General features: G+C 37.9%; 1 protein-coding gene across 1 annotated transcript; it reads left to right on the plus strand.

The window, feature by feature from the left end:
- Window positions 1–370: 370 nt before the first annotated feature.
- Window positions 371–5,706, plus strand: LOC120270358 (glutamine--tRNA ligase). Its single transcript, XM_039277357.1, has 14 exons — window positions 371–505; window positions 617–670; window positions 766–840; window positions 997–1,096; window positions 2,060–2,155; window positions 3,064–3,125; window positions 3,209–3,310; window positions 3,385–3,477; window positions 3,941–4,096; window positions 4,175–4,230; window positions 4,776–4,866; window positions 4,944–5,030; window positions 5,283–5,480; window positions 5,578–5,706. The coding sequence occupies exons 1-14, from the start codon at window positions 371–373 to the stop codon at window positions 5,704–5,706; spliced, it is 1,434 nt and encodes a 477-aa protein (XP_039133291.1).
- Window positions 5,707–20,537: the final 14,831 nt, after the last annotated feature.

A 20,537-nucleotide genomic window follows, 5' to 3' on the forward strand; every position in this document is an offset into this window, starting at 1 on the left:
CAATCGGATGGTGAAGAACGACTACTAATAAGAAGCTTCTCGCAAGAGATAGTATATAAAGTGATGGAGGGAGAAAGCGTGGTTTGCTGGTGGCTGTGCGAAACCCTCATTTTGGTTTGAAGATTTATCAGGGTGAGAATGCGATCGATTTGAAAGTCCTTGAATCTCTGCGTTTGTTGCTAGTTTTTTGGTTGATCTGGTGTTTGATCGGCGTTTTTGCAGTGAATCAACAGTGAAAATCATGAAATCTTACCTGGTGGTGAGCGAGGAATAAGATTTAGTGTAATCTTTCTTCTCTGATCATCGTCTTCAGCGGGATTCTCTATCATCTTCAGCGGGTTAGGGTTCTCTTCTCTGATCATCTTCAGCCATGGTTGTCAGAGAAGGGGAGAACAATGGGCCGCCGCCACGGGATCTCTTCATCGCTATTAGTCTTGATCAGAAGATGGTAGAGAACACCTTCGCCAACAACAAGGTCACCTCCAACCTTACGACTGTTATCAAGGTGGTATTTTTCAGTTTCAATGCATTGATTGACTAGTTGTTTTGGTTGATTTGTGGTTTTTCTTGTTGTTTTTGTTTGAAAGTTGCTTTATTCTTTGGCTTTTTTGGTTAGCAGGCTGGTGTTACTAACGGTTGGAGCAAGGATGTGGGCAATTTGCTTTATAGGGTATTCATATACTTTTGATGGTGCATTTGCAGTGATCAATAGGTTGAGATTTTTAAACACTAGTAATTATTTTTTTGTTTAATCTTCTGAAATAGGTTGCAACTGAATATTCCAGTAGTGCGGCATCCACTCATCGGCCTATTTTACTTGAGTATGTTGTTTCATCGAAGGTAAATTTCTCATCTTTAATGTGTCAGCATTTTGTATCCGTTTGTTTTCAACATGTCATTATCCTATTGAGAGGTTAAGTAGCTGTTTGGTTAGTTGTTGATAACACTGGCAATTTTTAATTTTGTTCTCTTTACCTCCTGAAGTCATTCAATCAGATTAAGAAGGTTACACAGTTAGATGGAGCTTTTTCACTTCTTGTCAAAGTTGGTGTTTCAAGTTTTGACTTGAAAGAATTTGAAGAAGCCTATGGTGTAGGTAAGCATACTAGGAAAATTCATACTTATGCTTTTAGGAATTATGTATTAGGCAATGAATTCTAGTTGCTCTAACAAACCCATGCTCAAGTTGTTTGATGACTATTGCTTTTTAGTGTAAATGATACATATGCTTATTTGTATAGACTAAGAATTAAAAATGAAAAAGACCAATAAATGTTCTGAATCCATAAGTCGGTGGATATTAATATTTGTTTAACATATGTAAGAAACGATCCATTTGTAAGTGCAATATTTCCTTTAATTCTGGTGATATATCCACTTGGTCTCAAGCAGATGTGCTTGGTATATTCATATAAGTCCATGAATGATGTGTATGCTGTATAAATATATGCACACACAACATAAACATTCCATTGTCCCTGTGTTAGAAATTTTGGAATTTTTCATCTTAAGCTTGTATTGTAGTGGTTATACCCATACATACGTCACAACCTTTAGGTTTTTTTTTTTTTTGCCTTTCATTATTTCAATTCATTTTAAATTTAATGCTTGTCTTAAGGTGTCAATAAATGACCCAATTACCGTCTGGTTAGATAAATATCCTCTAATTATATGATTGTGAAATTCATATGATGATTATTTGGTTTGCAGGGGAAGAATGGTCAATTAACAATGATGGAGGCAAAGCTAACATTTATTTGATTATGCTAGTCTTTAGGTCCTTTCTTTTATGATAGATGCAATTAGGAATTGAAAGAAACAAGCAACAACAACATCTGTGAATATTTTTTTAATTTTTGGGGCATATGTGATTGCTAGGATCTTCACAACCGCATATGTGTATGGGTTACTAGAAAGAAGTTAAGATATAAAATTATAAATTGGTGTGGTTTCAGTGAGAAATGGAGCTATAGATTATTGCTTCTCTTAAGTTATTCTACTTGAAGTTTTTTTTCCTTTTTAATTTGTCATAGCTTGACTTCACATATTTAATCTGCAGGAGTTGATGTCTCTGTCGAAGAAATAGAATCCACTGTCAATGTTGTTCTTGATGGAAACATGAATGCCATTTTGGAGCAGCTTCATAGCATAAATGGTTGGAGTTAATTATCTTTTTCGGTTTTGAGCATGATCGAAAGTTTATCTAACGAGTGGTAATATGATTGTATAGTCCACAATTTTCATTTATGTCATTTTTAATTATTATTTGCCCATGTTCATGATATTTTATGTTTTGCTGAAAATTTATATGACACAATATCATCATAGAAGTTTCTTTACCAATTCAAAACTATGCGATGTAATTTTTAGTCTCATTTATTCATTTGTATTATGATTGAGATGTTCATAGTTGTTGTTGTTGTTGTTGTTTATTGAAAGACTGTTTGCAGTAACAAGGTTTGAAGCATGTTGGGCAATATGTAGGATATGAGATTGGATGTGTTTTTTTTTTTTTGGTAGTTGTGTATTTCTCCATAATTCATGTCTTGATATGCTTATGTATAATGACTTATTTTTTCTGTCTCTTCATTATGTTTTCTGTGAGCTAGTTCAAATATATGTAAGATACTTCAATTTGTATTAATTATTTTTATTGAAATGACCAATAGAATTAGACCTATCCTATTATGCCATGCTACATTCTATTTTCTGGTGGCCTTCAAATTTCTATTCAAGGTCGGGAAGTCTTTAAATGCCACTTGCTAGTGTTATGCTATTACTTGAGAATTTTCATGGCAGATGCATTTTCTTAGGTGATAAATATGCCCATTTGTTCTAGGGTTCACTTTGGAATTCTTCTTAGGTCCCTACTTTGAGAGAAATTATCTTATATCATGTATTTTCCAAAGTAGAATGTCTTCATGACATTTTTTAACCTACTGTTTCTTTCTTTGATTAGATCCCCACTGTTCATTCTCCCTGTTCGTGTTAATTAAATATTTATTGTGTAGACTGTTGCTTGCAAATTCTTATAGTTGACATTCAGGCTTGCCTTTACTTTAGTTGGCAAGCTATGTGGAGAAGTTAGAAAGCTGCAACCATGGGTAGATGCCAAAATAGTAAAGGTGTGATTGTTATGTGCTGCCTTGAACTTCCATCATCACTTTCTGCTTTGTTGAGTTCTAATTTGATATGGGTGTTATGACAGGATATGATTGATGGCAAACTTCGCCAATTACTAGGAGAGAAGACAGAATCTGATAATAAAATGCTCTTGAAAGAAAAGAAAGAAAAACCTGCAAAACCTAAGGTAGGATATGTGCTAGGTTTTCCCTTGAAGAATCATGCTTTTTCGATTCTCTTGTTCAAACTTCTCTTCTCTAGGATAAAAGCAAGCCCCTGGTCGACTCTGCATTTCCTACTGAGGCAGAAATCAATCCTTTTTTGATATTTCCACAGCCAGAGGAAAACTACAAGGTAATATGAAAATAAATCTAAATTCTGATGTTTCTATTACATTTATATGAGATAATATATGCTTCATGATTACATCTTTTGTTTGTTTTGATTATTTTGCATTGCTTTGTTTAATTCATGCTTTCATTTGCTTTGAACAGTTTAGTTACAATTGCATTTTGCTCTCATCTACATTTATGAGGATGAGGCTGCCTCTTTTTATTCATGTTAGTTTTTGTAGTCTCAAGAGCATTATTCTGAAATGACCAAATTCTTTTAAAGTAATGAGTTGATCTATGATGCCTTGACGATCTGAAGTTAATATTGTTAGGAAATAAGTTAATGGTATTTACTCATCCGAAGAGATTGTTGTATTGTATACCCAATTTTCCTTTCAAGTTTCATTATAGTAGAAGGCCGAAGAAAGAATGATGCTACCATATTGTCATTATCTTCTAACAACTGTAATCTTATTATTTACTAGGTTCACACTGAGATCATTTATAGTGATGGGAGACCTAAATTAAGTGCTCAGAACACAATGGATCTGCTAAAGGCACATCTTGAGAAGACAGGTGGTATAGTCTTAACTCGTTTTCCTCCAGAACCAAATGGTTATCTACATATTGGCCATGCCAAGGTACTCTCTGTCTTATAAATTTTGAACTGCCATCTATAGAATTTGTTGAATAGGGTCCTTATGTGATGATTTACACAGGCTATGTTTATAGACTTTAGCCTAGCAAGAGAAAGAAATGGATCTTGTTACCTGAGGTATGCATAACATTTACATTATTTATTTATTTATTTATTTTTATTATTAATTTGGTGTTGGTTTCTTTATTTTCGTATGATTGAATTTCTTCTACTAGTCAATATTTCCTCTCATATATGTTTTTTTTTTACTATCCAGACTAACCTTATTATTATTATTATTATTATTATTATTATAATAATAATAATATTTTAATTTTGACAGAAGGTTATCGGAGAAAGTTTTGAGTCCACATTCCATCTTCTAATGTCTAGGACACAGCATGGTTTTAAACACTTAACATTTTTCTTTACCTATACTGTCATTGCTGAACCAAGGATTGAATTAACTAAGATAGATAATAGGTTTTCTTTATCTTCTTATGGCCTTTATTAGGTTGTCTTCAATCTTAAATTTGAAGTTTGATGCAAACACTAAAACTTTTCTTTTCCTATGTTGTCATTGTTGATTGAAAGTTTGAATTGATTAAGATGGATAATAGGTTTTCTTTATCTTCCCATGGGGTTAATTAGGTTGTTTATGCTTTTTTACTTACTATGTACAGATTTGATGATACTAACCCTGAAGCTGAAAAGAGAGAATACATTGACCATATACAGGAAATTGTCCAGTGGTTGGGTTGGAAGCCTTTCAAGGTAGGCTGCTGGTCTTTTGAGTCCATATCATATATATATTCTTAGCATAGTTCTGACGTATATGAGACTCTTGTTAGGTTACTTATACCAGTGATTATTTCAAAGAGCTCTATGATCTAGCTGTTAAGCTGATAGAAAAGGATCTAGCCTACGTTGATCACCAGGTTTGATGTAGATAATTTTGTGGCTTTGATGCATTTTCTTATTTCACAAAGTTTTTATGCTTCATAATGGAAGAGAGTTGAAAGCAGTGTCCTTAAGGATCTATCAAACTATCATGTGCACTGTACTATGGAATAACATGGCTATATTTTCATCTATAAAATAATCATGTGAACTATACTATGAAATAACATAGTTGTATTTTCATCAGGTTGACAGGACAAGTGTTGACTTTGTCTTGTCCTTATTGTTAGCTGCCTGAGGAAATCAAGGAGTACAGAGAAAAAAAGATGAACAGCCCTTGGAGGGATCGGCCAGTTAGTGAATCCTTGAAGTTGTTTGATGATATGAGACGTGGCTTGATTGATGAGGGTAAGGCAACACTCAGATTGAAACAGGACATGCAGAGTGACAACAAAAATATGTATGATTTGATTGCATATCGTATAAAGGTTAGTAGTTATTTTGACATGGTTAAATTCTTTGGATTATTATTATTAATTTATTATTATTTTTAAAGTTTTCTTACATGTCTTGCATGGTGTTCAGTTTACTCCCCATCCGCATGATGGTGATAAGTGGTGTATATATCCTAGTTATGATTACGCTCATTGCATTGTGGATTCTCTTGAGAACATCACACACTCACTAAGTTTCCCTTTTGCTAATCTGTCTTGATCCATTTTCATGTATAGCCTTATCTGCGGCTTTATCTGTGACATAGGTTTGCAAAAATTATGAATCTGTCATCAGTGTACTATGTATTTTATGCAACAATAACTATCTTGACCATGGATTTTTTAGATCACATGCATTCTTATGATTAATCTCAGCCTTTTGGTTATCTCAATATGCACATTTGACTGAATCAAGCATCTTTTGTTGTTTTTGCTTTACCAAGGGAATTAATTGTGTCCTGGCAAAGTAGTGCCTTGATATGTACTTGTGTTTCTACCTTCTGCTTTACCTGTTCATCTTTATGGTCTCCTTTGGCAGGTCTCTTGGATAGCCTAGACATTTGTCAGCTCATTTTAATTTTTGTTTACTCTTCCATATGATCCCTCATTTTGTTTACCAAGTCAAATCACTCATTTCATGTATTCTAATTTATATGAAGACTTTTTTGTATTTATGTTTTATGTCATTCTTTTTGTTTAATCCATAATGATGTTCTTGATCCCATATGAGTGGGTATCGTATCCATAGAGAGTAGGGAATAAAGACACTTAAGTTGTTTCTTAACTAATGTGGAAGATGAATACTGATATGTGTGACAAAATATGAAATAACGAAAATAAAAGCAACAAGATAGAGAGCACAAGTAAAAGAGAAGGTACGGCAATCGATAAAGATGGGGTACCCGGATATTAAACCGCCTATGACAATCATTTCAACTGCAAGAACCCTCTATCATACTTCCTAATTGATGCAACAATGAGTCGTGGAAATCCTTAATTACATGATCCCAAATCTAAGGTCAACAATGCCTAACTCTATACATGTCCCGGAGGAGAGATTGAATAACCTCTCAACCTCGCACTCGCATAGAATTGCAATGAGATCTAGGGATTCCAAGTGATAAACAATATTCCTATGTATAGACCTAACATTTTGGTCCAGGTGGAAGGTCCCTAGCCACAATTAAGCCCTAGGTGCTAAAATCACTTCAGCGCTTCACTCCGTTGCACTCGCAACTAAGCCCCAGCGGAAGGTCATCTCTTAGCCCATTCACTCTACTATGGCCGCAAAGAACTCTTGGAACATGGAGGTAGGATAGATCACACGGGAGGGGAAAGGGGACGCTCCGTTACATCTCGACTCACCCTCTCAACCCTCTCCAATCTAGCTTTGTCTAACTCTCATGGTGTATCACTCACTCACAAGAGTTACCAACAAGAACTCTCAACCCTAGTGTCACTCTAGGGGAATATTCATACAATCAAGTCTCCAATATTAGAACTCACAAAAAAACATCAATTAATTGAAAGCATAATAAAGAGATTCAACAAAATGAATACATCCTAGGGTTCACAAATACCCTAGTACCGACTAGGGGTTTAGCTCTCCATGGAGCTAGAAACAATCAATGAAATCGAATGTAAAAACAAAGCATCCATAGAAAAAACCCTCGTTAGTCATGGCGATGATCTTGTGGAGAGTCCTCTACTCATCGCAAGGGTCCCTTTGTCCGGCCTAGGATACACCTCGCCGGATTGGTGCCGACGAAAGCTCTCCCACTAACCTTCTTCCAAATGGCGAGCGATGTCAGAGCCGTAGAACCTCTCTAAAGCCCTAGCCAATACCTCTCAAAACCCTAGCCACCGCCCTCTCTCAAGTTGGGGAAAAGATGTAGAAAAGAATGCTAAAATCGAGGCTGAAATCAGCTTTTAAAGGGCTGGAATCGGGAATCTACATGCCCATGTGGATTTTTCACAAGAGAGTGTGGAATTTCCACATGCCCGTGTGGATTCTCTGTTTTCCTATTTTCTCAGCCGGCTGTAAACAGTGTTGCTGCAGTATTTTTGCTGCAGTATTTTCTATAATACCCTACTACAGTATCGGTCTGAAATACTCCCAAATCCATACTTTCATTGAGGTAATGCAAACGGGCACACATTTACGTCGTGGATCGTCTTGCTTCTTTAATAACGGACATGTTGGTGGAGATCTTGTTCTACATGCACAAGTCAGAATGCTTGAATGTGATTGCCCTTGTACCCCTCCAAATAGTTGTGCTAACTCGAGTACGAGGAGGTTGGCACACATTCCTGCATCTGGAACCCGACCTATGTCTTTGCGTTTGAACCTTAGCAAGATTTCCTCCAAATTAGTGCATTACGACCCACATTGGCTTCTTTCTCTCATAATCAGTCTCACAACCCTACCTGCATAAAAGTAACATAAATACACCCATATTAGCGTTAAAACCCGAGGAAAGTATTGCTCAACACAAGGAAAGAACACTTCGTATTCTTATCGCACAAGCACTTATCAAACTCCCCCACACTTAAGCTTTTGCTTGTCCTCAAGCAAAGATTAAAACATTATATGCATAGATGAAGGAAACATTGGAAATGCTTGGCCTTAGGTTCACCAAATCATACAAAGAGAGCATTCTACAAGTAAGGAACATTTCAACACTAAATACGAAAAATCAATGTTCTAGTTAAAAACTTGAATAAAAAAAAACAACAAACCCAAAATCTTTTAAGTGCATGAGCTCACTCAAAACAACCCACAGTATACTCCTCAAAATTCTAAGCACAAGGGACTTATTGATCTACACAAAGTAACAAAAACATTCCAGAGGTGGTAGTAGCTTCACACATCCTCTAAGGTAGCCCTTTCCAAAGAGGCCGCTAAGGTGGCTTTCACACTTTCGAAGTGGTAGCTCTTTCTACCGGAGTGGTAGCTTTCACCCATCCTATGAGATAGCTCTTTCTCCCATTAGGGTATAACTAGTATTCGACTTATGAGAGTAGCATCGTACTTCATAGGTGGTAGCTCTTTCCACCCAACAAGCACAAATAAGAAATAAAACTATTTTGATCCTTTTATTTTAATTAACAAAAGAAACAACTATACTTAGTCCCTTTAACATCAAACTTGAGTTTCCAAATGGGTTTCAAGAGTGAGAAATACAACAAGTGTTAATCGGTCAAAAATTCTTAGAAATTCAAGCAAAAACTAGAGCATGAGGATATTCAATGTTAAAAATTCTCCTAAACTCACGAATACAATCAATGCAACTAAGGTGAATCATCATTGGCTATGTGAGCATGTATATCAATCAAAACTAATATAAAAGATGTGTGCACTATGAAACTCCCCCACCCCCACCACACACACACTTAAGTTGTACATTGTCCCCAATGTACTCATGTAAGCTCACTCATAATGTATATCAATTAAATTCAAATGTTGGATAAGCAATCAAAACAATACTCCCCTGACATCTAGTGTTGCGTCCTTGGGAGTGTTGTTCCAACGGGTTGTGAAGCTCACACGGCCAAGTACCGAAACACCTTACCCGTGCCCATGACAAAGTTCTCAATTACCATGATGACAAGACCATCTGCACGCATACATGACGGGGTTCAGTGAAGCTCAATAAAAATAAAACAACTCGAGTATATAAAAGATGAAGCAATGAATACAACTCGAGACAGCAAAATAAAAGATAAACTCAGAAGGGGAGTCCTTTCTGAGAATACAACTCCAAAATATAAGTGCAAAAGTAAAAGAAATGAAAAAAACAAATCAAGTGTCGATGTCATGCTCTGGCTCCTCTACTGCTGCTGGTGCTGGTGATGAAGTACATGGTGGGTCAACTGGTGCTGGAATAGGGGATGGAGGTGCTGGACATGCCGGGGGAGTTCTCGGCCGTAGGACAAATGATGAGGCGACGTCTCGCTCTAAAATCCGCTGTAACATGTCGAAATGTGCCATGAACTCTGTATGCTGTGTGGCCTGCGTAACCCGAATCTCAGCAATCTCTACTCGGGCCTCAGCGACCTCTGTCCGTATAATCCCTACAGCACTCTCGAGCCTCTCAAAATGATCATGGGCACGAAATGGTCAAAACATGCGTACTGGGGGTGGATCCTCTGCCATATGAGGTGCCTCAGTCTCCATCGGTGCTGGCTGAGGCTATAAAGCTTGTTGAGACCCCTCTGCGGCGGTTTCATCGGATACAAGAGGCTCTGGTGGGAACATATTCAGCACATAAACACCACCTGAATATTTCCTAATCATACCCATGAGTCTCATTGTTTCTAGCCCGAGGGGTGCTGTACTATTGTTTTCTCAGCCCCTCTGATCGTGTCTCGTAAACCCATCCCCAAGATGAGTCTAGTAGTGTATGGGCCCGAGAAAATGACACCAAGCCTAGGATACTGTCCTTGGTGCTTCAGATACTCCGCTAAGATATGTCCCAAATGAATCGGCTCATTTCGTACCATAGAGTATAAATATAGAAGTTCCTGCTTACTTAGGACTCATGTACTGTCACCGTGACTATTCACTGACCTACTCAAGATGGCGTGAAGATATCTGTAACTAGGTCAAGAAAGGCATGAAGCCTTAGACAATCCTGGTTAATATCGTCCCTTACCACATAGTATTTTATATGCTTTCTGGGGAGTTAAGCCTCCTGAAATGTCAATTGGTAGATCCTCATACTCCTCATTTTCAGTAAACCCCTCATCATATAAACCAAGCCTAACGGAGAACTACGTGACGCTCATACTGAGATGTTGCCCAAAAGCTCAGAAATGAATGGCGTCGACACTATCAAAATGAGCATAAGAGCGGTCAAACTCAAATGAAGCGAGCACCTCTAATGTGAGTAGGCGGATAGCAGGGTCACAAATAATCAATAGCTTGCACCAACTACCCACCGATAGTAACTCCTCGACCTCATCAGCCATGTCATGTGCTAACTGTACCTCCCTAAGGGAGCTCACATCCGGGATTTGTGTCTGACCAAACTTAAGCTTCGCTAGTCCCTCAAATCGAGCTTGATGTTCGGGAAGTGTAAATTCAATGCTTTCTGGTTCAGGAGTAGGCTCTCTAAGACGCTTACCAGCTGCCTTCTTCGATCTTGGAGCCATACCTGCATGTATTGGAAAAGGAATCGATCAAATTCATTCATAACTTAATAATGCATGAATCCACACGGTCGTGTGGAAATTCCACACGCCCATATGGATTCATGGGCGTGAAAACTGCACGGCCCTTTATGGCAAAATCCATGAATACACCTCTTCCTCCATTCTAGAGCTCATTAAAAACATATCACAGTCATTTTAGCATGAAAACGAGGTGCATTCGCCAATTTAATCGAAGAAAAATTGAATAGAATTGACTTAGGGTAGCGACAAGATAAAACACAGATTTACCGATGAGATAAAGCTAAAACCCCTGAAATCGGCGAGAAGCTCAAACAATCGACGCAAAATAGAGAGTAGGAGGTCGGGAGAAGGTCGAAGAATGTTTCCTGAGTGTTCGGAGGTCTATTAATGAGTAAAGCTCGAACGGTTTATAAAAAGGAAACACAGCTCTCTAATACCTTCAAAAACCATACGGGCATGTGAAATTTTAAACGCCCATGTGACTCCACCTGAGAGATTCACAGGGGCAGACGCACACCCCTGTGCGCTCTCGAGAAAACACTCAACCTCTCTGAATGCAGCCGCACTGGCGTGTGGGAAATACCCACGCCCGTGTGCCCAACCCACAGGGGCTGCCGCATGCCCCTGTGGCTTCTCTGTCCAACCGAGAAGAATCACTAAGTGTTTCAAATGCCGGTGTGGAAATTCTGCACAGGCGTGGTCATTCACAAGCCCAACTCATAGGGGCAGCCGCACGCCCCTGTATCTTCTCGGGATGGAGAGAGCTCGTCTGCAGAGATCCGCACGGGCGTGTGGAAATTACCCACACTCGTGTGTATTTCACAAGTTCACCCACAGGGGCGAGTCCACGCCCCTGTGTGCTCTCGGAATAGTTTGCCAAGTCTCTGCAGGAAATCACATGCCCGTGCGGAAATTAACCACGGGCGTGCGAGAATCACAAGGTCGTTCACAGGGGTGAGTCCACGCCCCTGTGCCTTCTCTGGATGAGCTCCAATACAAAACTACGGCGTGTGTTAATTCCACACGCCCGTGTGTTTTTTCTTTGGATGCCTTAGAAAACTCTGCAAGCTCTGCAGATAATTTCTGAACATGTTTACACACTCAGAGCCTGCCCTAATATGCAAACTATACCCGTTAGAAACATGATAGATAGCTCAAACGACCAAAACTTCATCAAATTCACATGAAAACACACAGTGAAATTACAAATCCACAAGAAAATCACAGCAAAACCATCTACAAATCAAAACACCAACACTCAACAATTTATTCAAGTAACACTAAACTACCAAATTAAGAAAACAGTAATCACTTGGGTTGAATCCCAATAAGCGCTTGTTTAACGTCACTTAGCTTGACGTACCTTGTCTTACCTCACGGGGGTTTATGAAGGAAAAATACTTCCTTGTCGTCATTACCAACCCTCCTCCGTAGTATGGTTTTAGCCTGTGTCCATTCACCTTAAGTGTACCCTTCTCCGGATGGGTGATCTCAACAACTCCATGAGGTGTAACTTCGGTTACCGTATAAGGACCAAACCATCTAGACTTCAGCTTTCCGGGGAATAACCGTAAACGAGAATTGAATAGTAACACCTGATCGCCCACACTGAACTCTTTCGGATTCTTAATATGCTTGTCATGCCATTTCTGAATTCTTTCCTTATAAATCCTAGCATTCTCATATGCTTTCATTCGCCATTCATCTAGTTCATTGAGATGTAACATTCTTTGTTCCCCCGACTTGCTCAAATCAAAATTCATACCCTTAATTGCCAAATATGCTTTATGCTCTAACTCCACAGGTAAATGACAGGATTTTCCATACACCAAATTGTAGGGAGTAGTCCCTATTAGGGTTTTGTACGCTGTTCTATGAGCCCAAAGTGTGTTATATAACCGTTCAGACCAATCCCGCTTCCCTTGTTCCACGGACTTAATTAAAATCCTCTTGATCTCCCTATTTGTAACTTCCACTTGAACACTCGTTTGCGGGTGATAGGGGGTAGCAAGATGATGATGTACTCCATAGCACTTCAACACTTTCGCAAGTTGTGTGTTACAAAAATGGGTTCCTCGATCGCTAATAATGATTCGTGGAGTCCCAAATCGAGTGAAGAGCCTCTTTAGAAATTTCACCACAGTTCTTGCATCATTAGTTGGAAGAGCTTGAGCCTCCACCCATTTAGAAATGTAGTCAACTACCACCAAAATATATTGATTACCATTAGACTTCGGGAATGGTCCCATGAAGTCAACTCTCCAAACATCGAACACCTCGCAGAACTGCATCGGATTCTGAGGCATTTCATCCCTTCGCGATAGGTTTCCAGCCCTCTGACAACTATCACAATGAAGAATAAACTGATGAACATCCTGGAATAAAGTTGGCCAATAGAAACCAGTGGCCAGAACTTTCTCAGCAGTTCTGCTCGATGCATAATGACCTCCAACAGGACCCAAATGACAATGCGCAATAATGCTCCAACCTTCCTTCCTAGAAACACATCTGCGAACCACATGGTCTGTACAAATACAGAATAGGTAGGGATCATCCCAAAAATAGTTCTTCAAGTCACTGAAAAACTTTTTCTTTTGTTGAAAACTGAGGCCTTGCTTCAGTACCTTTCCTGATAAATAATTTGCAAAATCCACGAACCATGGAGTATCTTCTGACTATGACTCCTGTACTATATACAGATGTTCCTCAGGGAAGAAATCATTGATTTCCTTGCTTGCCGGTTCTTGCCCCCCTCACAACCTTCTAATCTTGAAAGATGATCTGCAAATTCTTGTAACAATAAGATCAAGCGAATCAATCTTGGCTTTGCGTCGGCCTTGTTCATGCGATAACGGAGTGCCGAGTGATCATTAAATACTGTGACCCTAGATAAATGAGGTATGACCTGAACTTGTCAAAAGCGAACACCACTACTAATAACTCTTTTTCTGTAGTTGTATAATTCTCTTGAGCACTTGTGAGAGTCTTGCTAGCATAATAAATTGGTCGAAACTATTTGACTTTCCTTTGTCCCAAAACTGCTCCCACAGCGTAATCACTTGTGTCACACATGAGCTCAAAGGATTCATTCCAATCTGGTATAGTCAAAATTGGTGCTTGCACTAATCACTCCTTAAACAAATTGAATGCGCTCAGACAGTTATCCCCAAAATCAAAAGGAGCATCTTTTTCTAGGAGTTTGGTCAAAGGTTGCGTGATCTCCGAAAAGTCCTTTATAAACCTTCTGTAAAAACCTGCATGCCCCAAGAAACTGCGGATCCTTTTAACATTTGTAGGTGGAGGAAGCTTTTCAATGACCTTAATCTTTGCCCTATCCACCTCCATATCTGCTTGGGAAATCTTATGTCCAAGGACAATGCCTTCTTGGACCATAAAATGACATTTCTCCCCATTTAAGACGAGGTTTGTTTCTTCACATCTCACTAGCACTCTTTCCAAATTCTTCAAGCATATGTCGAAAGAGTCCCCAAATACTGAAAAATCATCCATGAACACCTCCATAATATCTTCCAAAAGATCATCAAAAATGGCCATCATACAACGCTGAAATGTTACTGGTGCATTACACAACCCAAAAGGCATTCTTCTATAAACAAAAGTGCTGTAAGGGAAAGTAAATGTGGCCTTCTCCTGATCTTCTGGAGTTATGGGGATTTGAAAGTATCCTGACATGCCATCAAGGAAGCAATAGAATTGATGGCCTACCAATCGTTCCAGCATCTGATCGATAAATGGTAATGGGAAATGATCTTTTCGAGTGGCATCATTTAATCTTCTATAATCAATGCAGACTCGCCATCCTTTAACCGTCCTGATTGGAATCAATTCATTCTTTTCATTTCTCACCACTGTTATTTCCCCTTTTTTCGGAACCACTTGAGTTGGACTCACCCATGCACTATCGGATATAGGGTAGATAATCCCTGTATCCAGGAGCTTCACTACCTCCGCCTTGACAACTTCCTTCATGTTCAGATTTAACTTCCGTTGAGGTTGTATCACAGATTTGTAATCATTACCGATTAAGATTTTATGAGTATAAAATGATAGATTTATGCCCCTAATGTCGGAGATCTTCCACGCAATAGCCGATGTATGCCTTTTTAACATGCTAACAAGCCTTCCCTTTTGATCCACCGACAAGTTTGAAGCTACAATCACCGGGAGTTTAGATTCTTCCATCATGAAGGCATACTCTAAATGCGCTGGTAAGGTTTTAAGCTCAAGTTCTGGTAGTTCATCAATCGAAGGGCGCAGCCTGCTCTCCTTCAATTTGTCAGTCTCCTCAAAATCCTTCACCTCATGTTCGCAATCATTCTCCCCTTCTTCTACTTGTAAATGTGTTTTTGTGTGGTGTTCTATGGCAAACAATGCTTCCATTCCACAACTCTCCCCTCTTGACATCGACATACCCAAAGAGAAAAGTTCATGCTTTTGTTCATAATAAGATGAATCAAATTGAGCTAGGACCTTCTCCAAACTTTCCTCTAAGTGATCATTCATTAATCCCAATGTAGATCTCTCAAACTGATCTAACACATTATCTAATTCGCAGTTTCGTTCTTGAATTCTGGCAATATAATCTTCAACTTATTCTTCTATGGGTTGTTGAATATTATACGACTCTTACAAGAAATGACACGGTGTATCCAGTACTGCAAACAATTGAACCTTTTGTTTCGCATTTTCAACCATTCCTGTGATAGTGTTGAATAACTCGGGTATTCCAATCATTTATGTGACCAAAGAAAAAAGAATAATTCAGAACAATGATAGGAAAGAAAATATGAAATAGAATGAATGAATAGCTAAGAAAACAAAGTGCAAAGTATCTCTAAACGCCTACTCCCCGCAACGGTGCCAAAAACTTGACATGTCCATATATGCGTGTAAACCGCAAGTGCACGGGTGTCGAAGTAATAATCCCAGATGAGTGGGTATCGTATCCACAAAGAGTAGGGAATAAAGACACTTAAGTTGTTTCTTAACTAATGTGGAAGATGAATAGTGATATGAGTGACAAAATATGAAATAACGAAAATAAAAGCAACAAGATAGAAAGCACAAGTAAAGGAGAAGGTATGGCAATCGATAAATATGGGGTACCCGGATATTGATCCGCCTAGGACAATCGTTTCAAGTGCAAGAACCTCTCTAAAGCCCTAGCCAATACCTCTCAAAACCCTAGCCACCGCCCTCTCTCAAGTTGGGGAAAAGATGGACAAAAGAATGCTGAAATCGGGGCTGAAATCAGCTTTTAAAGGGCTGGAATCGGGAATCCACATGCCCATGTGGGCGCCCTTGTGGATTTTTCACAAGGGCGTGTGGAATTTTCACATGCCCGTGTGGATTCTCTGTTTTTCTATTTTCTCGGCCGGCTGTAAACAGTGCTGCTGTAGTATTTTGCTACAGTGTTTTCTATAATACCCTACTACAGTATCGATCTGAAATACTCCCAAATCCATACTTTCATCGAGGTAACGCAAATGGGCACACATTTACGTCGTGGATCGTCTTGTTTCTTTAATAACGGACATGTTGGTGGAGATCTTGTTCTATATGCACAAGTCAGAATGCTTGAATGTGACTGCCCTTGTGCCCCTCCAAATAGTTGTGCTAACTCGAGTACGAGGAGGTTGGCACACATTCCTGCATCTGGAACCCGACCTATGTCTTCGCGTTTGAACCTTAGCAAGATTTCCTCCAAATTAGTGCATTATGACCCACATTGGCTTCTTTCTCTCATAATTGGCCTCACAACCCTACCTGTATGAAAGTAACATAAATACACCCATATTAGTGTTAAAACCCGAGAAAAGTAATGCTTAATACAATGAAAGAACACTTCGTATTCTTATCGCACAAGCACTTATCAATGGGCGCTTGGTGGCTTTTTTGCCAACAATCCCTGCCAATCATGGGGTTCAATGTGTTGTTGTATGTTGCTAGGTAGGAGCTCACCTTGTCACAGTTGTCTATGTAATTTTCAGCCTGATCTTTGTTATAGTAGATCAAATAGATAGCATGACAGCAAGGAATCCCAGTCAATTGCCATTTCCTATATGAGTATGTGCATGTATCTTTATCAACTACAAATTGGCCTTCAAGACCTTCAACTTGGTATTTTTTTCCTCCAGACCAGGTTGTGTTGTAAAACCAACTCAATTGTTTGGAATTCTATAATTTTTTTAGAATCCTAGGGCAGTGTACTGTTGTACATTTTCTCATTGCATCTCTTCTTTTTTGAATCCTGATCATCAACCTTGTTCTGATCATTTCATTCATTGTCACTACCCCCTTAGTCCTAGCTTCAAGTATTTGCCTATTGAAGCACTCACACAAATTATTGAGTAGGATGTCACATTTCAAAATTGATTTGAAGTGTGACCTACTCCAATGGTTATAGGTTATGTTCTTCATGTAATTGCATGCATCTGTGGACATTCCATTTAAGATGGCTATATTTTTCTCAAATACAGATTGGTAGCTTGATTTAGCACACAACCACAAATGGTCTTTCAATGCTTTTCCTCTAAAGTTCTTTTTAAAATTAGTGTGTATGTGTCTAACACAAAACATGTGCTCACTATAAGGGAATAACTCCTCTATAGCAGGTATTAAACCCTAAACAACCAAATTAAGTTGACATACAACCACAACAAGGAACAAAGGGAAAAAAAGAAACAAGTAATGAAATCATCAATTAATTATATCAAAACAACAATGAAATTGTGAAGGAGTCAATCAAAACACCAACTTAAATATACAATTACCTTCTGCCTGTTGGTTATAAATGCCCAGTGATGGCTGTTATTAATCCCCAGGTCCTGTCTAAGAATTCTAAGAACCATTTCCAATTGTTCTTGTTCTCTTTGTCCACTGCAGCAAGCGATTTATATTAAATAGGTAATTAGTAAAACATAACAAAAAAATACATCAAATTAAAAACCAAGGTTAGGGATTACCTATGGCCCATGCAACTGGATAAATGCAGTCATCTGCATCTATCCCAACTGCAGTCAGCAGTTGTCCCCCATAGAGGCTTTTTAAAAAACAACCATCAAGTGAAATTATTTGTCTGCACCCTGCCAAGAATCCTTCTCTCAAAGGAGGAAGACAAATATACATGCACTGGAACACACCCTAGTCACATTTGAACTATATAGTAGAACCAGGATGTGTTCTTAGTAGTTCTAGCCTGTAATCATAAAGCCTTGCTATCTGGGTCTTCTCATCACCATCAATAATTCTGGATTGAGAAAAATAATTAAATGCAAATATGGATTCAACTTTAGTTGGGTTCATACATATTTTAGATAAAACTATAAGAAAAGGAAATATACCTTAACGCAATGCATTTGGCACTGTATGCCATCAATTTGCTGATATCCACCTCTTGGTTTGTCTTTACTGCTTGGATGATACCAGCCAATTTCCAGGCAGGATCTGCGCTAAATTGCTCTAAGTACGTCTTAGCTATCCAGTTGGCATTAACATGCTTGTTGTTGTGGTCTCTTGCACACTCATATTCTAATTTCCCTGCCTTAATCTGGACTATACTCCCATCCTTTACCATTGGTGATGCCCAAAGATAGAAAGGACATCCTCTTTTGCAAAAAGCTTTGCATCTCTTTTTAGAATTGGGCTTAAAATTCATGGCATACCTGCTTTTAATACCATAATTCCTTACAGCTTCTTTGAATTGATCAAAACTTCTGAATTTCATTCCTATCTTGAAATGAGGATTTTGCATATCAACTTCTTCATGAAATTCAGAGTACTTTGGTCTACCAGACTATAAGTCATCTTCATCTGTTGATGATGCTAACTTCAACTCCTCAGATCCTGCATAATCTGAATGGAAACCATCCTCATCCTGGCCTTCTAGTGGTTCTCCATGTACAACCACCAGACTTCTATTCATTTCCCTCCCATCAACTGCATCTTCTTCAGACTCATCAGTAAAATTATAACTAGAATCATTTAGGTCACTGTCATCCTCATTTGTTTCCCTTTGGGCACCTACACCAATTAATCTGCCCTCTAAATCACTGTCCTCCTCATTCTCTTCTTCATTTTCACTTGTTTCATCATGTCCAACCTGATCATCTGCAGCCCTAATCAAAACATAGACCTCCTTGTTAGATGCACTTACTGTTAATGCCATCTGTAGAGCATCCATGTCTGAATTGATCTCTCTAAGCTCATTCTGCCCACCATTGCTACCTAGCCACCAAATGCTACTTCCTTCAACATCCAAATTAAGATCTTTTGCCATAAATAATAACTCTAATTTTGAAATCTGGTATGCGCAACAAAAGTCTATATATCCTACAAATTTCTGTACACCCCTTATACTATAATGCATCTTGATAGTAAACAATTCTGCAGTTGACACTGAGATAAAAATACAATGAAGGTAAATAGACATATGTATGCAATGATGAATCATAAACAAGTGAAGCTAAATGTATGAAATGAAAATGCCATAAAATCATAAACATCTATTTGCAATGAAGCTAAATAAGGGAAGTGAAGCTAATCACACATTTACATGCCATACAGAGGAATGAAATGATAAATGTAACTCAAAAGGAATAAAAAAAAGGACCTGATGACATTTAAATGTGGTAAATATGGATCAGAAACAACAATATAAAAATAAAAAAAAACTACTAATGTACATCAGACATATGTATAAAATAATCACATCTATGTATCAAATTAAGTACATCAATATGATTGTCAAAGAACTAATAATGTCAATTAGACATATTTATAAGAATCACACATATGTATAAAATTAATTACATCAACATGATTGTCAAAGAAGAAGTTAGGTACATCAACCAAAAATACCTGATACCATTAAAAAACCTAGGAATGTACATCATACCAAAAACCAGAAAGAAGAATGAATGAAATGATGCCAAAAAGCTAAGCCACAAATCAATTTGGCTAGTTCTCATTTTGGTTATCATACTTTGATTTAAATAATTACTTACCTTTTCCAACAGAGAAAAAAAAGTAAACCAAAAAAACATTGCAGAGACCCATATGAACCACCCTATGTGGAGCATTACAATTAAGTACACTCCATATAGCTATGTTCACAATGACACAATCATATATATCTATACATATATATATGATTCCTGAGACTTAACAAATATACAAAATTAAGTGGTAAATCATCATATATAATTGTATTGTTACTAAATTATGTGTGTGTATATATATATATGATTCCTAATACTTAACAATCATACCAAACTAATACTTGTTCACAAATGTTAGCTAAAAACAACCACCTATAACCAACATCATTGTATATATCTCTCTAATATGTCTAATACTTCCCCCTAACAAGAACTTAACAAAGAATTTTCTTTTTCTCTTTAATATTTGTTTTATTGATCATACCTGACAAAAAATGACCAACAACCAAACAATCACAAAATGGCAGACTTCTCAAATTAGGGTCCTCCTTATTAAAGCTTATAGTGTAGTACAAAAACACAAACAAACACTAATATTTAGCAAATTTGACCAAAAAAAATGTTGCACAAACAACTTGTACTGCATTTAGTTCAACATCTATACAAAAACCTTTACAAACAAAAAAGAGACAACTTGCAGCATTTAGTTCAACATCTAGACAAGACTTTTAAAAACAAAAAAGAGACAACTTGTAAAGCTTCATTGAACCAAATATAATATATATTCCACAAACAAGCAATGGGACCACAAGGAGGAAGACAAGGAGGAAGACAATCTATATTCCACAAACATGAAATGGGACCACGAGGAAGACAAAATACAATGCATTCAGTGAAAACGCCCAAAAAAAAACCC

The sequence above is a fragment of the Dioscorea cayenensis genome, chromosome 10, assembly GCF_009730915.1.
Source record: "Dioscorea cayenensis subsp. rotundata cultivar TDr96_F1 chromosome 10, TDr96_F1_v2_PseudoChromosome.rev07_lg8_w22 25.fasta, whole genome shotgun sequence".
Lineage (NCBI taxonomy): Eukaryota > Viridiplantae > Streptophyta > Magnoliopsida > Dioscoreales > Dioscoreaceae > Dioscorea > Dioscorea cayenensis.

Coding starts and splice junctions, on each gene's coding strand:
- LOC120270358 (XM_039277357.1), top strand. CDS start 371: ATGGTTGTCAGAGAAGGGGAGAACAATGGGCCGCCGCCACGGGATCTC. Junction 3,126..3,208: donor TAGATGCCAAAATAGTAAAG/GTGTGATTGTTA, acceptor GTGTTATGACAG/GATATGATTGATGGCAAACT. Junction 4,097..4,174: donor TACATATTGGCCATGCCAAG/GTACTCTCTGTC, acceptor TGATTTACACAG/GCTATGTTTATAGACTTTAG.